At 39.7% G+C, this 18,978-nt stretch overlaps 1 protein-coding gene across 2 annotated transcripts in view; it reads right to left on the bottom strand.

Moving 5' to 3' along the window:
* PREP (prolyl endopeptidase) overlaps positions 1 to 17,339 on the bottom strand; it is a 94,755-nt gene extending 77,416 nt beyond the window's left edge. The window contains exons 1-6 of one of the 2 annotated variants that reach the window (XM_085217579.1): positions 17,127 to 17,339; positions 15,947 to 16,021; positions 8,472 to 8,605; positions 6,581 to 6,711; positions 3,717 to 3,926; positions 2,468 to 2,589 (exon numbers count right to left, since the gene is read on the bottom strand). In XM_085217579.1, coding sequence (XP_085073705.1) covers positions 2,468 to 2,589; positions 3,717 to 3,926; positions 6,581 to 6,711; positions 8,472 to 8,605; positions 15,947 to 16,021; positions 17,127 to 17,300 — 846 coding nt within the window. In that variant the 5' untranslated portion in view covers positions 17,301 to 17,339. Of the gene's footprint in view, positions 1 to 2,467; positions 2,590 to 3,716; positions 3,927 to 6,580; positions 6,712 to 8,471; positions 8,606 to 15,946; positions 16,022 to 16,645; positions 16,673 to 17,126 lie in introns of those variants that run through there. The other variant, XM_010707556.3, reaches the window with a different exon arrangement.
* Positions 17,340 to 18,978: the final 1,639 nt, after the last annotated feature.

The raw sequence follows: 18,978 nt of genomic DNA, 5'->3' as shown, positions 1-18,978 counted from the left end.
CTAATCACTGCAGGCTCCATGTTACTTTGCCATCATCCTCCTCATATTCAGTTCTGTATTTCTGATCTTGAAATGCTTCAGCCCTGCTTCTTCAACTTAGTACACTAACAAAGCCTTTTGTTACCTTTTACCTCAAATATGGTTTTACTAAACAAGAACTTACCTAGAACACAAGAGTACCTCTATATCTAATATAGAATATATAATTTCTGTCTCATTTAGTATGATCTAAGGCAGCAAACTTTCACTATCCTAAAAAACAGTATATGCTAATAAATCAGGGTCATAATAAATCAACATTGTAATATTCCACCACTAAGGAAAATTAATTTGCCTTAATGGGTGTAGTTTAGCTCATGACACTACAAAGCAATAATAATAATATGCAACACTGGTATGAATCAGTGGATATATCACTGTAAGACATCTGCCACCAACAGAAAGACCACTTTTTTCTTACAGAACTGGGGAAAAATAAGAATAATGAATTAAACTAGCAATAGGATGGAATTTGGAACTCAACACAACTTGCTACTGCTGTTCAAAAAATGCTTGAAAGTCATATTTGCAAGTTCACACCAATATTCAGGTCAGATAGTAAAGGTATGCCTCAATAACAGATGAGATTGTGTAAAAGAGTTGTTTATCTCTACATTTTGTAAATAAATACTATTTGTATAGACAAGGTTTAGTGTGGTCACTTTGATGAGGTGCTTGTTACATGTTTATTTGCTGTTCTATTTTGAATCCAAGTGCTCAAATTCTTTGAGAGAACTTTTGTTTCCTGGCAGCACAAGGTAAAGAACCCCACATGGTTGGAGTTGATGTCATGGGTTGATATGCTGAATGGTGAGGATAAAGCGATGATCAAATCTTTGAAAAGAGGTGCTCCTAGGAAGAAGTTGTACCTGGAACCAACTACCCCAATCTAAATAAAAGTCTTTCGTATTTATGAAAAGTGTGATCCTTGATGAGACCTCCCATAAAAGCAAAACATAATGTTTAAGCATGGCAGCCAGAAAAGTATGAATAATTACAGGATATTATCCACTGGAAAACAATTTTCCCAATTCCCTGACCAATTGGATGATCTCAACATTATAACTGCACCCAGATTCAATGGCACTTAAGAGAATGTGCCATTCTAATCTGGAATCATAGATTCACTGAGATTGGAAAGGCCTCTAGGATCACCAACCACTAACCCGTCACCACCATGCCCACTAAACCATGTCCCTCAGTGGCACATATAAACACCTCCAGAGACAGTAACTCTCCACCACCTCTTTGGACAGTCTTTTCCAATGTCTCACCACTCTGAGAATAAATGTTTCCTAATATCCAACCTGAACCTCCTCAGTGCAACTTCTGGCCATTTCCTCTTGTTTTATCACTGTTACCTGGGAGAAGATGCCAACCCCTACCTTGCTACAATTTCCTTCCAGGGAGTTGAAGATAGCAATATGTCTTCCTCAAGCCTCCTCTTTCCCAGATTAAACACTTAGTTCCCTCAGCTGCTCCTCATAAGATCCATGCTTCAGACCCTATCCTATAGTTCTAATATAGAGGGTAATTACAAGAGTTAGGGCATTTTGAATCATTCAAGTAAAGATGATCAAAGCATGATTACGTACAATTATGGTTAACTGGGACTTTGAACAATAAAGTTTATTTTGTTGAACTACAACTAAAGAAATTGTTTCCAGCAGTCACTTTCTGGTAACACTGTCCACACCATGTTTGTGTTGTGGAAGTCCATCAAAGAGGAAAGATATGAACTATAAATTGTGCATACATTATTAACAGAATTCCTGTTTGTCATCATTCTTTAAGTAGAAAAGATATTTCCTTTTTAGGTAAGAGGCTATGCAAGCAAATAGAAAGAAAATAAATGTGGTCTGAGTATTCCCCACAACATGTTTCTTGAAATAGACTTTTTGTAAGAAATGAAGGCTGATGTTCACTGACAAGAAGCAAAAAGAACAATGATAAATTTTCCACCAAGCGATCCTTTTTTATCCCAAAATTTACATGAGACAATGTCCATGAAAAAGGAAAAATGCTGCATGACTGTCTCATTACAGACTCAAGGACTGATTTAAAGCAGACCAGTCTCACTTTCAGCAATTCTTAGTCAATGATTCCAAGTCAATAAATTTTAGTTCAGTGCTAAGCTCTGCAACTCTAACAAATTCATAGAACGGCTTGGGTTGAGAACAGATCTTAGAACCCATCCAGTTCCAATTCCCTGCTGTGGGCAGGGTTATCAGCCACTAAATCAGGCTGCCCAGGGCCTCATCCAACCTGGCCTCAAATGCCTCCAGGGGTGGGGCATCCATAGCTTTTCTGAGCAACCTGTTCTAGTGCCTCACCCACCCTCTGAGTAAAGAATTTCCTCCTAATACCTAACCTAATAAAAAACTTTTTTTTAAAAAGATGATGTTAAGCTTCAGCACGTTCATCATACCTCAGCTCCACCCATCCATTTTGGTTCATGGGGAAATTCAGCACACAGGATATCTTCTGATTGGTTAGTTCCTAATACATGATAATACAGCTTTTGGTGCAGATTAGTGGAGGTCTCAGTACCTAGTGAAATGAAGATAATTAAACAATTAGTTCTCAAAGAAATCCAACAGCACCCACATAAAACCCTCAGAAACCTCTGTATCTTTTTGCATATAAAAGAAGAGACCCATTCAGCAGAGAGAACTAGGAATAATTAGTGTACTAGGAAGTGTACAACCATTCCCCTCCAAAAATCAACATTCTCTACTATAAGATGCGTCTTCAAATCATGTGGCAGCCTTGTTCAAATAGTTAGATTTTTACTGCAGGCAATAGTTTCTTCAAATGTGAAAGTTTATCACTTCAAACTACACTTTCTAGAAATACTAAACAATCAAAGAAAAGCAACAATCTCTGCCTCCCTTTAAAGATGCTTCTGCTTCTATCTTACATTGGGAATTAAGGGGAGATCTGTTGCTAATTATTATTTTTAGGAACCGTTGTATTTTCATCTGCTGAAAATAAAATGAAGCATTATAAGGTGCAGCACAATGTGCTATTTGATTTTTCCTTTTTTTTTTTTTTGTTGCAACATATTCCAGTGCAATACTTCAGATTCTAAATTACAAATATGTTTAAAAGTAAACACAACACATGGTGGGTGTCTAAATTACAAGTTTGGCAAAACTACATGCTACAAATTTAAATACAGACATAGAGTTTCAACTCTCTTCAAGATTTCACAATGGGAACAGGTTCAGAAGAAACATTAGTAGCATTCCCTTACAGTAATAGAAAGCTCCTAAATTCCTTCTATATTGACACTCTCCAACAATTTACTCCACTTTCTGTACTACTTTAAGTTTTGCTAGCATAAACGTTCAGGTTTGCTGTGCAGTGAACCACAGATGAATGGGTCTGGTTGAGTAACAAGGCAGAGATCTAGAGTAAACTGTCTCCAGACATCAAATTCCAGTCAACCACAGCCTGCACAAGAAAAAAAATAAAAGGGCCAGCAAACTTTTAAGAAAAGGATAGAGTCAGACAGACAAGAATGAAAGGAAGGGGCACTAATTAAATACAGGTTTTGGCCATATAAGATAATCTGATATCTAACTGTATAAACTAGTATTAACTGTTTGTTGCACAAATTAATTAAGAAGTTACTTTGTTTCCAAATAGCATGCAACTGGTACAGCCATACTTACCATCACTTTTCCCATCTTGTTTTGGATAGCAGTTATAGAACATGCCTTTTCCATCATGGGTCCATGCCATGCAGCTGAATTTAACTCTTTCCAGCATATCTGGAAGTTCCTCAGGACCTTCCACTTTCATAAACTTGATAGTAACCCAATCAGAACCACTAGAACTCAGGCCATATGCAAAGTATTCACCATCTTCACTGAATGCATAACCTAGAAAATCAGAAACAAACAAGATGCAGTAAGAACCAGAACAAGGAATCAGAGTTTTCAATAAAGTGTTTGCTATTTTCCCACATGGCTTTTTACTATTTACTACACGCTAGTCAAATCTCAACAAAAGAGAGGTAAAACTGAAAGTAGTTAAAAGGACTGTGCTCACTGAACACCAAGAGGATTTATTTTCTAAAGATTATGCAAGCAACTACACCAACTATAATTTGGGATCTGCAGTAGTTTTCTTATCTTGGGCCTCTCAAATAGACTGCCGATTCATGTTTAGCCATGTGTACTCAGGAAGTATGTTTAGTAGCATATGATATACAATTTGAGCAATAGTTATTCTTCTTCCCTGATGTTGGTAGTAAGGATGGAGACTGCAAATGCACATAGGCAGAGACCACAAACTGAGGTTCTAAGACAGTAAAAGCACAACAGAAGTTAACATGAATTGAAATGCAAAAACGAAAGTCTGAAGAAACTACTGCTTCAATATTGCAATCACTGAAAACTAGACTCTGCAAAACCATCAAAACTGAGTTCCCCACTACAAAACAAATGGATCCATTACCACAATGTCAGCTAGGACTTCCAAGATATAAGCAGTTCTATCCAAATTTTGAGGAAAATATGATTCTAAAAAAAATTCAGAAGATTTTCCATTACAGCCAACAAGGATCAAATTCACTTCTGGAAATCAACTCAACTGAAGAGACTGAATTATCAGAAGCCTATCAAGACCTGAAAGTAACTACTGGGAAAAAAAAAAACAAAAAAAAAAACACTTAATAGGAATTTCAGGTTTAAGACACACCACTCATGCACCCCAACATATTCTTCCCCCCTAAGAACAAGGGTGGTCATTCTGATTCAGAACAGAATCCATATAGGATTCTTTAGAAGTAACAAGAAGATGCCTGCAAGAGCAAGAGCAACACCAGCACACCTATTTCCTGCAAGTATTCCACCAGCTTCTGACCATTTTTAGGAAACTTCTTTTCCACAAAGCAGTTTGTTAGCCATCATCAGTGCGTGCCTTCCCTTGACCTTCTCTACCTTCAAACCCACAGTAAGCTCCCTGTATCAAACATCAACTGTCATTGTTGATTAAATCTACTACTTCCACGATAAACAAACACTTTCTTTACTTTGGACTCAACTCCCATTGCCTTCATTTGATATCCTCTCATTCTCAGAATAGAAAAAAGCCTTTTGCACTCTCTCCATCATACTTATTGCCATGCAGGATTTTCTAGACTGCTATAACATCCTTGTTATCTCTTTTCCAGATCGATTGATCTGGGCACATACAATTGTTTCTAACCTTTGTTCTGAATCTTTGATTGTTCCACTTGCCCTTCTCTGAACTATAATTTAGAGCCCTTTTTGGGAGCTGACCAGGCTGGCATTGTATTTAATTCTGAAACGCTACCACATAAACCTCTGGGTTGCAAATATAATGATGTTTTCTGTTCTCGTCTCCATTTCTTTCTTAACTATTTCTGACATTCAGCGTCTTTATTTTGGATGCTACAAGGAACCAGGGTGAGAGTATCATGGAATTATCTTTTAGAAACCAAGAATTCTTCTGAAGTAGTTATGGTCAACTCAGAATCCCATCCATTTCTCTCCAAATGAGGTCAAGGTTCTTTGTCCTCTGTGCATCATGAGTTTATCTACTTTCTGCATCTTTTCACAGTCATTCATCAGTCTTTACATGGGATAACTCCATATTATCAACCTACTCTGCCACCTCTCTGCTCACTCCTTTTTCTAGATATATGAGAATATATAGAACAGCCCAACTCCTTTCACAGTTCCTGAGAGAGCCTCACTGGTGATTTCTACTTTGATAGCTAGACAGTTATTCCCTGTCTTTACATTATTTATTTATTTTAAAATCAATGCCAGGATTTTCACCTCTTTTTCCAGGGCTGTCTTCTCTCTAGTTGCATTTAGAAAGAGACTTTGTTATAAGCCTTTCAGAAATGCAGCATGAACCTGATTTGATATCCACACTTCAAAGGCAGGACTTCTCTCTGAAAAAGCCATATTGATTCTTTTCTTACTAGATTATACTTGAAGTGTCTCCTAATTCTGTCCTTTGTGTAGTTTTCATCAATTGGTCTTGCAAAGACCTCGAAAGTTTCTAGATTTAAGAGCCTTTCTTCTACAATAAGCCAACAAAGAATGGGAAAATGGACAGCTAACATGAATTAACACTGAAGTGAACACAAATCATCTTGTGATTCTCACAGAAGTTAAAACTATGCTACTTCATTCTCTTACCTTAACTTGCAGGCTTGTATTAAGAATGCAAGTTTAAGATAATTAGTTAATAGAAGTTCATAAACTTTTTTTCCTAGCTACAGAAAGCCCCAAGATCCATACATATTTCAGTGGAATACATTCCAGATCTATGAAAAAGATATGGCAAAAAATAAACCCAGTTAATTACGAAGATAACAGACTTAGAAGTGCTCTTCTGAAAGGCTATACAAAAACATATGGCTACTGTGATTATTTTGATGCTAACAAGCCACTCTAGTTATACTTCTTTGTTGTTTTTTAAACACAATAAGAGTTGCAAAATATTTCTAACTACTGAAGACCCAGACTTGTTCAGGAGTAACTATTGTGTCACCAACCTCGTAAAGCCACAGTGCCATCATCAGAAAGCTTATTTGGATCAAGAAAAACTTTGGCATCAGCATCCAAGGAGTCTTGTACATATAAAACTCTCTGGTTCTGTAGTCCTGTATTGTAAAAGTGAAAATACCTAAAAGAACAAAAGATGGCAAAATGACTATGAAGAAGTCAGATTTTTCAATTAGACTAGCAAGAAAAACTTGTGTTAGATTGTCATGAAGTGAATAAAAGACAGGTAAATAGGGAAATACAAGCATCACAGTAGAACAGGAACCATGGCTTTCCCTGTGACCCTCAGAGAGTTGATGATCCACTTTGACACAGAGGAGGCCCTGGCATTAATTTCTAGGCCTCTGAAGATAAAAGGAATTCCAGTCCAATAAGACACATAGATTACATAAAGGAGACTATAGGTGCATCTAAAACATCTTTTAATAATAAAAGCTGCATTTACCATAGTCTATTTCAAACAAAGCAAAATGTTCTAAGCTCCACATAACTGTCTACATTAAAGTTTATATAGCTTATATAAAGCTTATACATCTCATCCAATGGAACAGACTCCCATCTCCCTTAGCAAGTGTTATTTAACTTGGTTCTACCAAATTATGAAATTTAGGGGCACAATTTTTAAACCACTATGATTTAAGCTCAGCACAAGCCAATCAATAGATTAACACTCAAACTAAAAAGACATCTATCAAAATCAAAGTAAAGTGTCAAATTGAAGCACATTAAGTTGCTGGCATAATTGCTCTTTCTGGAGGACAGTCAGTTACAACAAATCAAGAATTTATTTTTTTTAATCTCTAGGAGACTGTATTCAACAATGCCATGAGATTTCTGCAACATAAATATTATGAGCATTAATAACCACATCTGGGCATGTTTGCTTTGCACAGGAAGAATGGCTTAGAGAATCCAGAGCAATTGCTGACCAAGCCTGCTCCAGAATCAGATTTGGCACACACATGCAGTAGCATCACATATAACTATAAGCTTTTCCTGACTTGCTCAACAGGGCTTAATTCTCTGAGTACAGCACTGTCCTACAGCAGCTTCACCACTTCTGGGTTTAAATTTAACACCTTTAAGAGATGGCATGCTGTGTCATGTAAGTGCCAAATCAACATCAGCTCCCCATAATATAGCAAAAACAAACAGAAAGCAAACAGTGCCTCCCCTCTCTCCCAAACCAAAACACACACAGTATCCTTTCCCTCTGTTAATAACAAGAATCTATGCCCTCTCTCACAGCATAGGACAGGTAACTAAAGATCTGCAGATCTCTCTCAGTACCAGTGCAAAATCTCAAGGTAATTGAGGTATCTTTTGCTCTTCCCTGTGCATAACAGTGAAAACATGCCTGGTGTATGTAGGTACTCAGTTAACAAAAATCAAATTAATTGAGATTACTGGAACAGACTAATTTTGTTTTGTTTTATTAAACATTTAGAACATGTACCTGACAGATTCGTGTTTTTTCTTTTTTTTTTTTTTGGAGGAAATGTGTTTAACTGGTAGTGATAAACATTCAAAGAAACTCCTCAGAGTTTTATTTTTACAGCAGCTGTCCTACATTGTCAGAGTTTTGATAAATTCACTGTTCTTATTAAAAAGATGACAAATGCACAAGAAGATATGACTGAGAATCACAGACACTCTAGCATCTTGTGCTCTGCATCATGCAACCACATCTTAAATACCAGTTTGAACACATGCCTTTCCTAATTCCCAATAATAAAGAAATAAATGCAAGCATAGCTTACAATTTATCTAACTTGTATTTGCTTTTGACCTGCTCCACATTCTATAATTTATCTAACCTGTACTTGCTTTTGAGCTGCTCCACATTCATCTATGTCACCTACGAAGACATTCCTCACATACCTTTTTCCTTTCTTGAAGTGGCAACTGTATTTAGGATAATCATAGAGTTCAGTCATTCGTTCTTTGAATAGTCCTCTGACAGGGCACTGCTCAAGAAAGGGTACTGTAAGCTTGTTCTGAGCCTCCACAAATGCCTGAAAGAAAATAATACCCCCCCAGAAAAGTATATTAGTTCAAGTAGAAATGTGCATTTCCTACAGGAAACACTATTTTCTGATGCAATTAATCACAGACATTTTTTCTCCCCATGTAGGGTGTGTAGAATTACACCTGAACAATCTCACATATTGACCTGCATTACTACATTGTTGCAGCATTTAATAAGACTGATTCTATACCTTGAATTATCTTTCTCCAGGACACACATTAAGGTAGTCAGCAATCAGGCAAAAGACAAGCCAGATTCCTGCCACTCCCTTTTAAAAACAAAACACAACAAAACAACACACCAAAGCTCTTTCTTTAAAAGAAATTCTTAGCTTTACAGCTACCATTTAAGCAAATATCAGTTACAGAAAACACGTAGGAAAAAAAATCACCTTCTCTTACTTCACCACAAATATACAATGCTCCAGCCCTCTATAGCAGATAAATTAGGAAACTGATAATGTACAGAGTCCCTTTTGCCCATACACATGACTATCATTTCAGGGTTTGTGAAAAGCTAGATGATGATACAGAACGTCATGTGCACCATCTGTTCATTCTATTAACATAACATTTCGGATTACTAGCCCCAGTCAATCTTTCTTGGAAAGCCCAATGTACTGTCCTTTACAAGAACAGATGATACATTTTTCCCTCTGTCCAAAGATAAATTGTTAGTTACAAAAGAGAAACATATGTAATCTCTGGAAAGAGAACATTAAGGGGTCTGGCTTCATTAGAACACTCTACCAAACAGATGCAAGCACTTAACTCCAGTGGACAAAGCTATTGCCACTTCAGCTGTTTGTTAGAGGCCATCACTCCCATGGAAAAAATGGTGCTATGCTGGTGTTTCATCAGACCTACTTACAGCACAGTGCATTAACATAAAATTAATACCTAACGTCTTAAGGCAGCATGCTGTGAACCACAGCTGTTAGGAAGCAGACACACAGACTCTTCTGTCATGAGCATAGGCTAGAAAGGATAGGGCACAGTACCTGTAGCTGTAAATCACAACCAGGCTTTCCAAAGACAGCTGCAGTACCATGCACAACCCAGCCTCTAGCTGTTACTGCAATGAGGCGAGGCTGAAATGCTGGACTCTTGACACCTGCTTAACACAGGTTTCTTCCCCAGCTTCTTTGAATAAAGTTATTGTTTCTACCCTCTCCGGAATCTGTTACAAAGCAGGTGGATCAATGCATAGCAATGTCTGAGCTACATTTCACTGTAGGACATGACCTATGGGAGTAGGTGGGCTACAAACCATAATGCACAGCCTGTATTTCGCAGTCTTTCAGGAAAGACAGCTGCTAGACAAAGCACCTAACAGGCATTTACCAATTGCTGTCAGTGTTCACCCATCTATCAGTTCTTCAGGTGAAAAAGAGGAAAGAATAAAACAAAATTGTCTGTTAGTAGCATTTTACAGACATTTCACGGTGAGAAGTGGCTCCATGAGGCACAGAGGTTAAACAGACCCTGCTGCCACAGTAGTGCATGGCCAACAGTTGCATTGCCAAGCTTTGTTTTCAGAGACTTGTCAGGCTACACGATAAGGAGAAAAGTACATTAATTTTGGTCATTTTCCATTTGGAAGATATTTGTTCATGTCCAACAAAGCATACAGAAACTGATAAGCTTTAAACACAAGTGCAAAATTAATAATGCTCTAAGAACACTTGGCTAAGTGCAGAAATACTTTAGGTTAAGAACTTACGTGCTGGCTACATGCAAGTCACCACTTAAGGATGACACAGAAAAACAACAACTGTAGCACTGAAAAAGGAAAGACACAAAAGAAGGCTAAAATGATGATTTATGGACCTTTACTCAACAGTAGATTCCATGCATCAGTGAGGACTGTCAGGAAATTATCCCCCAAGAATGAAAGAGGGGAAAGCCAGCGGAAGGCTGATTTTCATCTCTGTTCTCACCCTGAGGATTAAATTGACAAAGGCAGCTTTAAGATCCTGCACAGAAGCACAGCACATCCCAGTGATCCAATCAGAATATGGTGTAGCCTCTATCTTGCTGTACTAACACTCCCAGGCTCTATCAGAAAAAGAACTTAAATCTACTCAAGAATCACTTTGATCTGATCTGTATCCTCTAAGTGGAAATACAGAAATTTCTAAAAGCACAGCACATACCATGTAGGCTAAATACTCAAAGTGCTGTGACATTCTCAGAGGGAAAAAAATATATGCATACGCACACACACACACACACACACACACACAAACACCAACGTACTGGACAGGCAAAAGCACTCTGTGGTGGCATTTAGCAGAAAGAAACTGGCACAGATCCTTGTTTCCTATATTAAGTATGACCCAAACAGTAACACTGCTGTAGAGTACATTGAGACTGTGTGTTACTCACTTTTAACTGCAGTCACACTTTTACCACATCTGCTTTTACCTCTGGCACTCAGAGAGGAGACGCAAGCTTTTCCTTTCAAGTGTTCATTGCAGAACAACATGCTTACAAATTAACCGTTGCACTCAAGTGAATTATTAGTAATTTTGTTTTTAAAGAAATTTCAAACATTTTTTTACCACTTAGTATGCACCAAAGATGAAAAGACTACTTAGAAAAGGGAATATCATCACTGTCTAAAAAAGGAGATAGGAATTAAAGATTTTTGAAAGACATTCTGTCCAGTTTGGAATCTGTTCTTAACCACAAGGCTGCATTCACATTCAAAAGGCAATACATATTTGAAATATTGCTCTGCGTGAAGTACAGATGTTACCAATAAAACTCTCACAGCAGACAACTCTGTTGACCATGCTGAGTTAAACAGATGCCAACCAAGGGTAAAGAACCTACAGCAATTGTCCATATGTTCTCATGAACCTACAGAGAAAATACTTCCTCTGTTGAAATCTACACCTGACAAACTAACAGCAGCCTTGACCCAAGACAATTTGTTAGCAGAAAGAAGAACAGAATAAGGGTCAAAGTAAGGTATATACTTGCATGTGTCAGAAAATAAGGTAATTTCAAAAAGCAAAGGTGGTAGTAAGGCCAGAGATGTTCTACACAAGGCTGAAGTTTATGACAATCACTTGAGCAGGCCAACTGCTATTTTAAAAGAAGTTTATATTTAAATTTCATAAGAAAAAAGAAATAAAGAAATGACACTTTTTTTTTTTTTTAAACCATAGTTTGTTACAACCCATCAGCTACACGCTACTATGCTATTCTCTTGACAAGATGATTTCTATCCAAGAATAAAACTACCCAAGAAGAAAACAAGGCATTCACAGTACATTTTCCATGGAGAAGTCTTGGGATATAGATTGTTTTTTAAAATACTAAAAGTCTTTGTTATTAATCTATAAAGAATTTACAGTTCATTTAATAGTTACCTTCCAAAAATCTCTGTATCTCAGTGAAAAATAATCTGGTCCAACTCCTACAAGAGTGCATGTACTTTGTATCAAATGTTCCAAAATAAAACTAAGAAATTTCTGGTGGCTTGCTCCTTAGCACTTTCTTCAGTCTTTACTAAAGCAAAACTCAAAGTTTAACTGCAAAGTTATCCAAAAAGTGTATAAAAACTGTTGAGTTGTAACTACAAACCCATTTAATCTTAGTTTTGAGAGTTTCAGTTCTAATCTCAATCCATACATACACCAGTTCATAATATCAAAGTAAGCTGTCTGCTACACAACCCCTGCTTTATTATCCTTTCTCCATCCCTCACATCTAAGATATGCTACACCTTCCTGTCTACAAAGCTGTTCTCGTGAACTAAGGTACTGTATACAACTGACTGATATACAGTAGCAAAAGACTTTTCTAGTCTAAACTACACTTTGTGGGATGTAAGCTCTAAAACATGCCAAGAAGTTAAAGTCCAACCAAGCCAAACCGAAGACACTAGAGGAAGTGTGATTTTGCAATTGTGACTTTGATCATCAACAGAAGAGCTTTACTAGAGTAGTAGAACATTTCAAATGAGACAAAAAAAATCTTCCTCGGTTTGTCTTAAAAGTCAAAGGCTGAACAGAACAAGAGCAGAAACCCAGCTTCTGCCTTTTTCTCCCAGGTAAGACAGGAAATTCCTGTAGAGGCTTGGCTTCTACTTATGTGTCTGCAGAAGGGATTTTTAGTTGTAACTGTGCATAACTACATCCACCAAGCACATACAAGCCAAAAACAAAACAAAACCAAAAGAAAAGACACACTAATACATAGACATGGAAGCATGTTACTTGATGGTTGGCTTTGTCAACTCAAAGACTGTGCATCTGACAAGAAGCAGTACTAGCTACCTACCTGCAGACTTCAATAATCTGTTTTTTAATTGAAGCTACATGCACTGGTAACCTGACTGAAAGATTTCTATAGCTATCAGACTTTCATCTAATTAAAAATAGCTTGTGTGCTGCTAGAAAAGGAAGTATCTAATTCTTAGATCCAAATATCACGTGGCCTTTGGGTGAGCTGAATTAAGTATGTGTTTCACCACAAAACTCATTTGCCTAAAGGCTTCATCCCCAGAAAATCACCTTGTGATGGCTATACTGATGCAAGAAAGGAACAAAAACATTCCAGTCAGTGTAAGAATGAGAGAGAGGTCAGAGAAAGCACAGAGTCAACCAATTTAATGGAAATTTACAAAATACAGTGGATTAGGCACAGCACCACCTACACTCTAACAACACTAGAGAAACACCTGACTAAGCCAATTACAAAAAGAAAAATCATTTGGATTAGACAAAGCAAAAGTGACTGTGACTCTTTACAGGTATTTTGGATATTTTCTTTCCAGTTCAGTCCTATTAAACCTACAGTATGTATCAGTTAGAACCCTGAACATTCCATAGTTGAAACTGGTATCATTCGCTAGCACTTTTTACTCCATGCTTCAATAAATATAAACTATGTTTCATCAACTCATGTCAACAGAAACACAGTAACACCAATCACAACCACTCCACTGCTTGACTATTTCTGCTTAGTCAAGAATTCTAAAGCAGAACCCAACATAATTGTCTTGCTATTCAACAGCACATATAGAATACTTTTGACTGTTCTCAAGTGAGAAAAGATCCCTAACTTTATAAATGAAGTTCAGCCTTCACTCTTAGCTTAAAACAGAATTTTCCCTGTTTACAACATGCTTGATTTGCATGGATGTGACAGGAACTGGGAGTGGGAGTTCTTTCACTGCAGATGAGTACAAATGCCAGAGTTAATTCTTCTAGTCCTGTATTTAATATGTGGAAAATTCAAGTTAGCCTATGGGTGGGGGGTATACATTGGACACCTGATCTTCCCCCAACATAGATGGAAGTGTGAGATGTTACATAGAGCATAAAGAGAACACAGGACTCAGACGAAGAGTAAGAAAAGATGCACGTCTCAAGATTAGTAATTTCAAGGTTTGAAAAGTCTACAAAGCACACCTGAAATTCCCTCTGAAGTCTGTACAGTCATTCAATTGTCCCATTACCAGGGTCTGGTTATTGTTTGATCCAGTAAGTACAGAATGGTTATTCTGCAGGACTCCTGCAGAACAATCTGAAGAACACAGAGATAAAACCATTAAAAAAAGCTAGTAAGAAAGAGCAGCTGTCAGCAACCTCTGCTGTAGAGCACAAGAAAGTGAGTAATAGAGCAAATGAAAGAGGCTTAGAGCTTCACAACTCTTTTCTGACCTCTGTGAAAGAAGGAGGAAAGCAAAAAACTCGCTGTCTTTGTTCAGTAACTCCTGAGAAACAGCAAAAAGATGACCTACTCAAGTACTGAGACACAAAGGAACTCTTTTCACTTTTTGCATCGTTCTACTGCAGCACTGCCAAGTTGTGTATTTTTTAGACTGTAGGTAAGTATGATGTAACAGAATTTTCGTTCCACCAAAATGACATCTTATGCCTGGGTGGCTTCATTTTTACAAAGATGCTGCAATTCCCCATTCTTTTTTTGTCTCCTCTATACAAATACCATCTCTGCAGGAGATTGACCTGCCTTCAACTGTTTCTCCCCAGTCTGCTCACAGCATGTAGCAAAAGCAGTGACACAAAAGGTGACATCTTGGCATTTTCACAGTGCCACCTCTCCTCCATTGGGTTCTGAAAACCACCTGAGTGGGCGGGTACTTGCATGGCCCTTATAAAGCAAAGATATAACCATACTTCCCTATGAATAAATCCCATTAAATGCGATGCAAAACTAATCTAAGTGTACCATTTCTTAAGCATATTAGAATCCAAACACCAAATACTCCAAACTTACTACACGTGTAATTTTCATTGTCAATGTCTATGGATGAATTTTTCTCTACAATACAGTCCCCAAATAACTTTTTGAATGCAGGTAAGTATTTATAAATCCTAGATACACATTTACAAGTAGGGAATGAAACACCGTGTATGTTTCTATCTTAGTCTTAACTGTTACAGCAAATCCTACTTAAAAATCCCATAGCTTATCGAAATGTCATAGGTGCTTAGCATAATATGAGTGAATCTAAAAGGAATCTTACTAAGAGAAAGATATCCTACACAATTATTTTTAACAGGAACTAGCCCTTCATCTTCTTTCCAACACAGTCATGTCAGTAGGTAGAAGCTAGACCTGTAGCTCTCTAACTACAGTTGTCACAAAGGTATTAGCCATTCTAAGAGAACAACCCCCTTCCATTCCACTGCCACCTACAACTTTCTTGCCATTACCCTTGCAACTCCCTGTGCCATGACTATTGGAGGAACTGGCTCACAGACACACTTCATTATTTTTCAGGGTCTCTCTCAGTGAAAGACCTACTCCAGAAGCAGAGTCTAGCTATACTAGATCACACCCTGAAAATACTGTGACATCTGTAATAAAAGCCATTATCAAAGCCTAACCTAAGGAGGACATAGTTCAAAACATACAAAATGGATTCACATACTTGTCACTGTAAGAAGAAGGAAAGGAAAATGAAAAGCTTTCTTCCTACCCCTTCTGACTTGTTTTAATATGGCAATTTTAGATGTACTTAGGACATTAGGCAAAGCGATCTTAAGAACAGAGCACTCCCCTTCAGTGTTATAGTGCAACTGGAAAATTGGCTTGTCAAAGAAAATCAGCACAAGACAAACAGAGCCTTAGTTTTCCAAATTGTTATACCCACCTTAACACAAAGGTGCAAAATAACAGCATTGCTCTCTTGGCAACTTTAAGCATCAGGTGTATTACCTTACACCTACATTCACAATGGTAAGATTTTTAAACCTATTGGCAGGTCTTCTAAAAACAGAATACATACCATAGCCTACAAAAGAGATCTATGTTGAAACAGCCATTTCTGTACAAAGAAAGGTTACCTTTGTCTGCTCACTGTCAGGATCTTCAAGCCAGCAATATGGGTCACTGATTTTGTGTCCATGGTAATCCAATACCTGAATTAATAAGAGACAATACTTGAAAAAATAATTTAAAAAAGGACATTTATACAAGTGAACTATTTATCAGGGAACAAGCCACACTGAAACAAAGCTTATTTGGAATTTCAACAGAAGCACATAGTGCTAAGAAGCAAAAGAAGAAGACACCAGCATCTTGCTCTCAGGTAAGTTGTTAATTCTTTCATTTTTTGGTGGAAGAACTAAGGCAGCAATAATTCTTAGAGGAAAAAAACCAACACCAGAGAAATGCACAGGACAAACCTTAACTCCTTCCACAAGGTAGCTTAGAAAACTAATTTAAAAACAAACAAACAAACAAGACCTCCTTCAAATCCAGATGCTTAAGTGAAATCTCAAAACCTGACTACAGGATGCACCCAGAAGTGTAAATTTGGGTTCTGCCCCTGGCAGTTACTATACCCCTCCCTCTAATACTCACAAACTTCCAGCAAAGTACACACACTGATGAAAAGAAAACCATTTTTAGCACTCAAATTAGTCTCCTATCTACCTACTTGCTCCAGCTTACAAAAGGCACCGAGATACCTGGAGTTGTACGGTTCAGCCTTCCACTAAACTACAGGAGTAAATACTCAAGTCTTTCCAGCGCCAGCTCACCTCTGCCAACATTTTGGGTTAAAAGCAAAGTTCGTGCTGCAAATAATTCCTGGCCTGGTGTACAAAGCACAGCAGTATGTAGAAGAACTGCAAAGCACGCACAATTCCGGACAAACTCACACTGCGATCCACGCGCGTACCACGTTGGAACGCACGGAGACATCATGTTCCCGGCGCACCACTACGGAGAAGCCGGCAGAGCCTCTCAGGCAGCCAGGCAGGCCCATATTTCCCAGCCGCGCTGGAAGCCGCCCCCGAGCCCCCCACCCGGCTCCGCAGGGCCGCAGCCGCAGAGGCCCCGCACGGCCCATCCCCGCGCCCAGCCACCCCAGGCGCTAACAGAAAGAGGGCCTCGGAAGGGAGCGCGGCGGGCTTCCCCCCGACAAAGCCGCTCGGGCCGCCGAGGCGCCCCCGAATCGGAGTTCCGGGTGCGGGGCGCATCGGGCGCACGGCGGGCTGCCCCCGAGCCGGCCGTACTCACGGCGGCCTCGTCGCGGTACACCTCGGGGTACTGGAAGGCCTGCATGGCGGGAGTAGGCGCGGAGAGACGAGAAGAGGAGGAAGAGAGGAGCGGAAAGGGCTGCGGGGCTGCAACTCGAGCGGCAGCGGCCGGCAGCGAGCGTGCAGCACGGCCCAGGCGCAGCGGGGCCGCCATAAGACCCGCCCTAACCAGGGAAGGCCGGCGGCGGACCGAGGCGGCAGCGCCCTCTGTTGGAGGCCGCCACGCCGGCTGCCCCCGGGGCGCTCCCTTAGGAGTACGGGGCTGATCGCTTCGAGCATCGTCATCCCGGTGTTTATTTGTAGTAGGGATTCTTGTGTTAGAAAACTCACCGTTTTTCTTCGAAGTGACATAGTGATCTCTAGTGTCACAAAAATACTGGAAGCATGTAGCTCTTGGTCCTCTGACCAGCAGCATGACCACATTGCTTGCCTTCCGAACTGATGTTGCTTCCAAGTTTCAGCTCACAACCCCAACAAAACCATGCTTACTATGGGGTGAGTTCGACTGCTCTCTACCAAGGCAACTCCCGTGTACATTGATGCATGATGCAGAGGCAACAATGGAGGCAACAATGTTTACACATGATAAGAGTCTACAGGCAAGAGCAGCCCAAAGACAGCTTAGCCCCCGATAAAGTTGTGATTAGTATGACAATAATATAAAGTATTCCAGAAATTGAATCAAACCTTCACACTTACCAACTCAGAAATGCGTCTTGATTCGATACACTTAATGAGAAGAGTTACCATCTCTAAATGGACTTACTTTGAGGGTGGATTGTGTATGTGTGACGGAATAAGGCCACACAAAAGCGATCACTGTTAATAACTGATCTAACTACATCCATCAGTTTCATTTACATCCATAAGTCTTCATGTCTCTCATTCCTTCTCTTTCAGTCAGTTTTCTTTCTTACCTTGTTGCTCTATTTAATGTTGTGTAAAGCCAACTACAACTTTTGCACTCATGCTCACAAAATGCAGCCAGCATGGTAATGGAGGTGTCCTGGTGTTCCCTGTGCCGCCAAAAGTTTGCTAGTTGTCTGAGCACAGGGCACCACTGAAAAGAGCCAAAGTATGGGATCTTTGCACCCTCCCTTCAGGCACTTACAGGCATTGATGAGATCCCCCTGAGCCTCCTCTTCTCCAGGCTGAGCAGATCTAGCTTTCTCAGCCTCTCCTCACAGCAGAGGTGCCCCAGTCCCATCGTGGTGGCCCTCCACTGGCCACCCTTTCCAGTATGTCCAGGTCTCTCTTGTATTGGGGGCCCAGCACAGTGCTCCAGCTGGGACCTCACCAATCTAGAGGGGAAGGATCATCTCTCTTGACCTCCTGAAAACTCAGCCTAATGCAGTCAAGAACAGTGATTGCCATCTCAGCACACATGGCACTCAGCTGCTGACTCATGACCTTAGTGCATCCTGTAGCCCTAGGCCCTTTCCTGCAGAGCTGCTTTCCAGCTGGGTGTTCTGGTTCCTGGGGCTGTTCCTCCCCAGGTGCAGCCTCGCACTTCTCCTCACTGAACCCCCGGAGGTTCCTGTCAGCCCTGTGCTGTTGGGGTCCCCTCCAGGTGGCAGCACAACCCCCTGCTGTGTTGGCCAGTCCCCCCAGTTTGGTGTTATCTGTAACTTTACTGGGGAGGCTCCGTGCTCCATCATCCAGAACATTCATAGAGATGTTAAACAGGACTAAATGCAGAACCAGCTCCTGGGGTACTCTGCTGGTTACTGATCTCCAAACAGGGTTTTCACCAATGACACTGCCCTCTTAGTCTGGCTGTCCAGCTGGCAGAGTTCTGAGTCCTCTCAACTTCAGTTTGTACACATCCAAGT

The sequence above is a fragment of the Meleagris gallopavo genome, chromosome 2, assembly GCF_905368555.1.
Source record: "Meleagris gallopavo chromosome 2, MGAL_WU_HG_1.1, whole genome shotgun sequence".
Taxonomy (NCBI): domain Eukaryota; kingdom Metazoa; phylum Chordata; class Aves; order Galliformes; family Phasianidae; genus Meleagris; species Meleagris gallopavo.
Note: the sequence above shows the minus strand (reverse complement) of the source record. Positions and strands in the feature narration are given on the sequence as shown.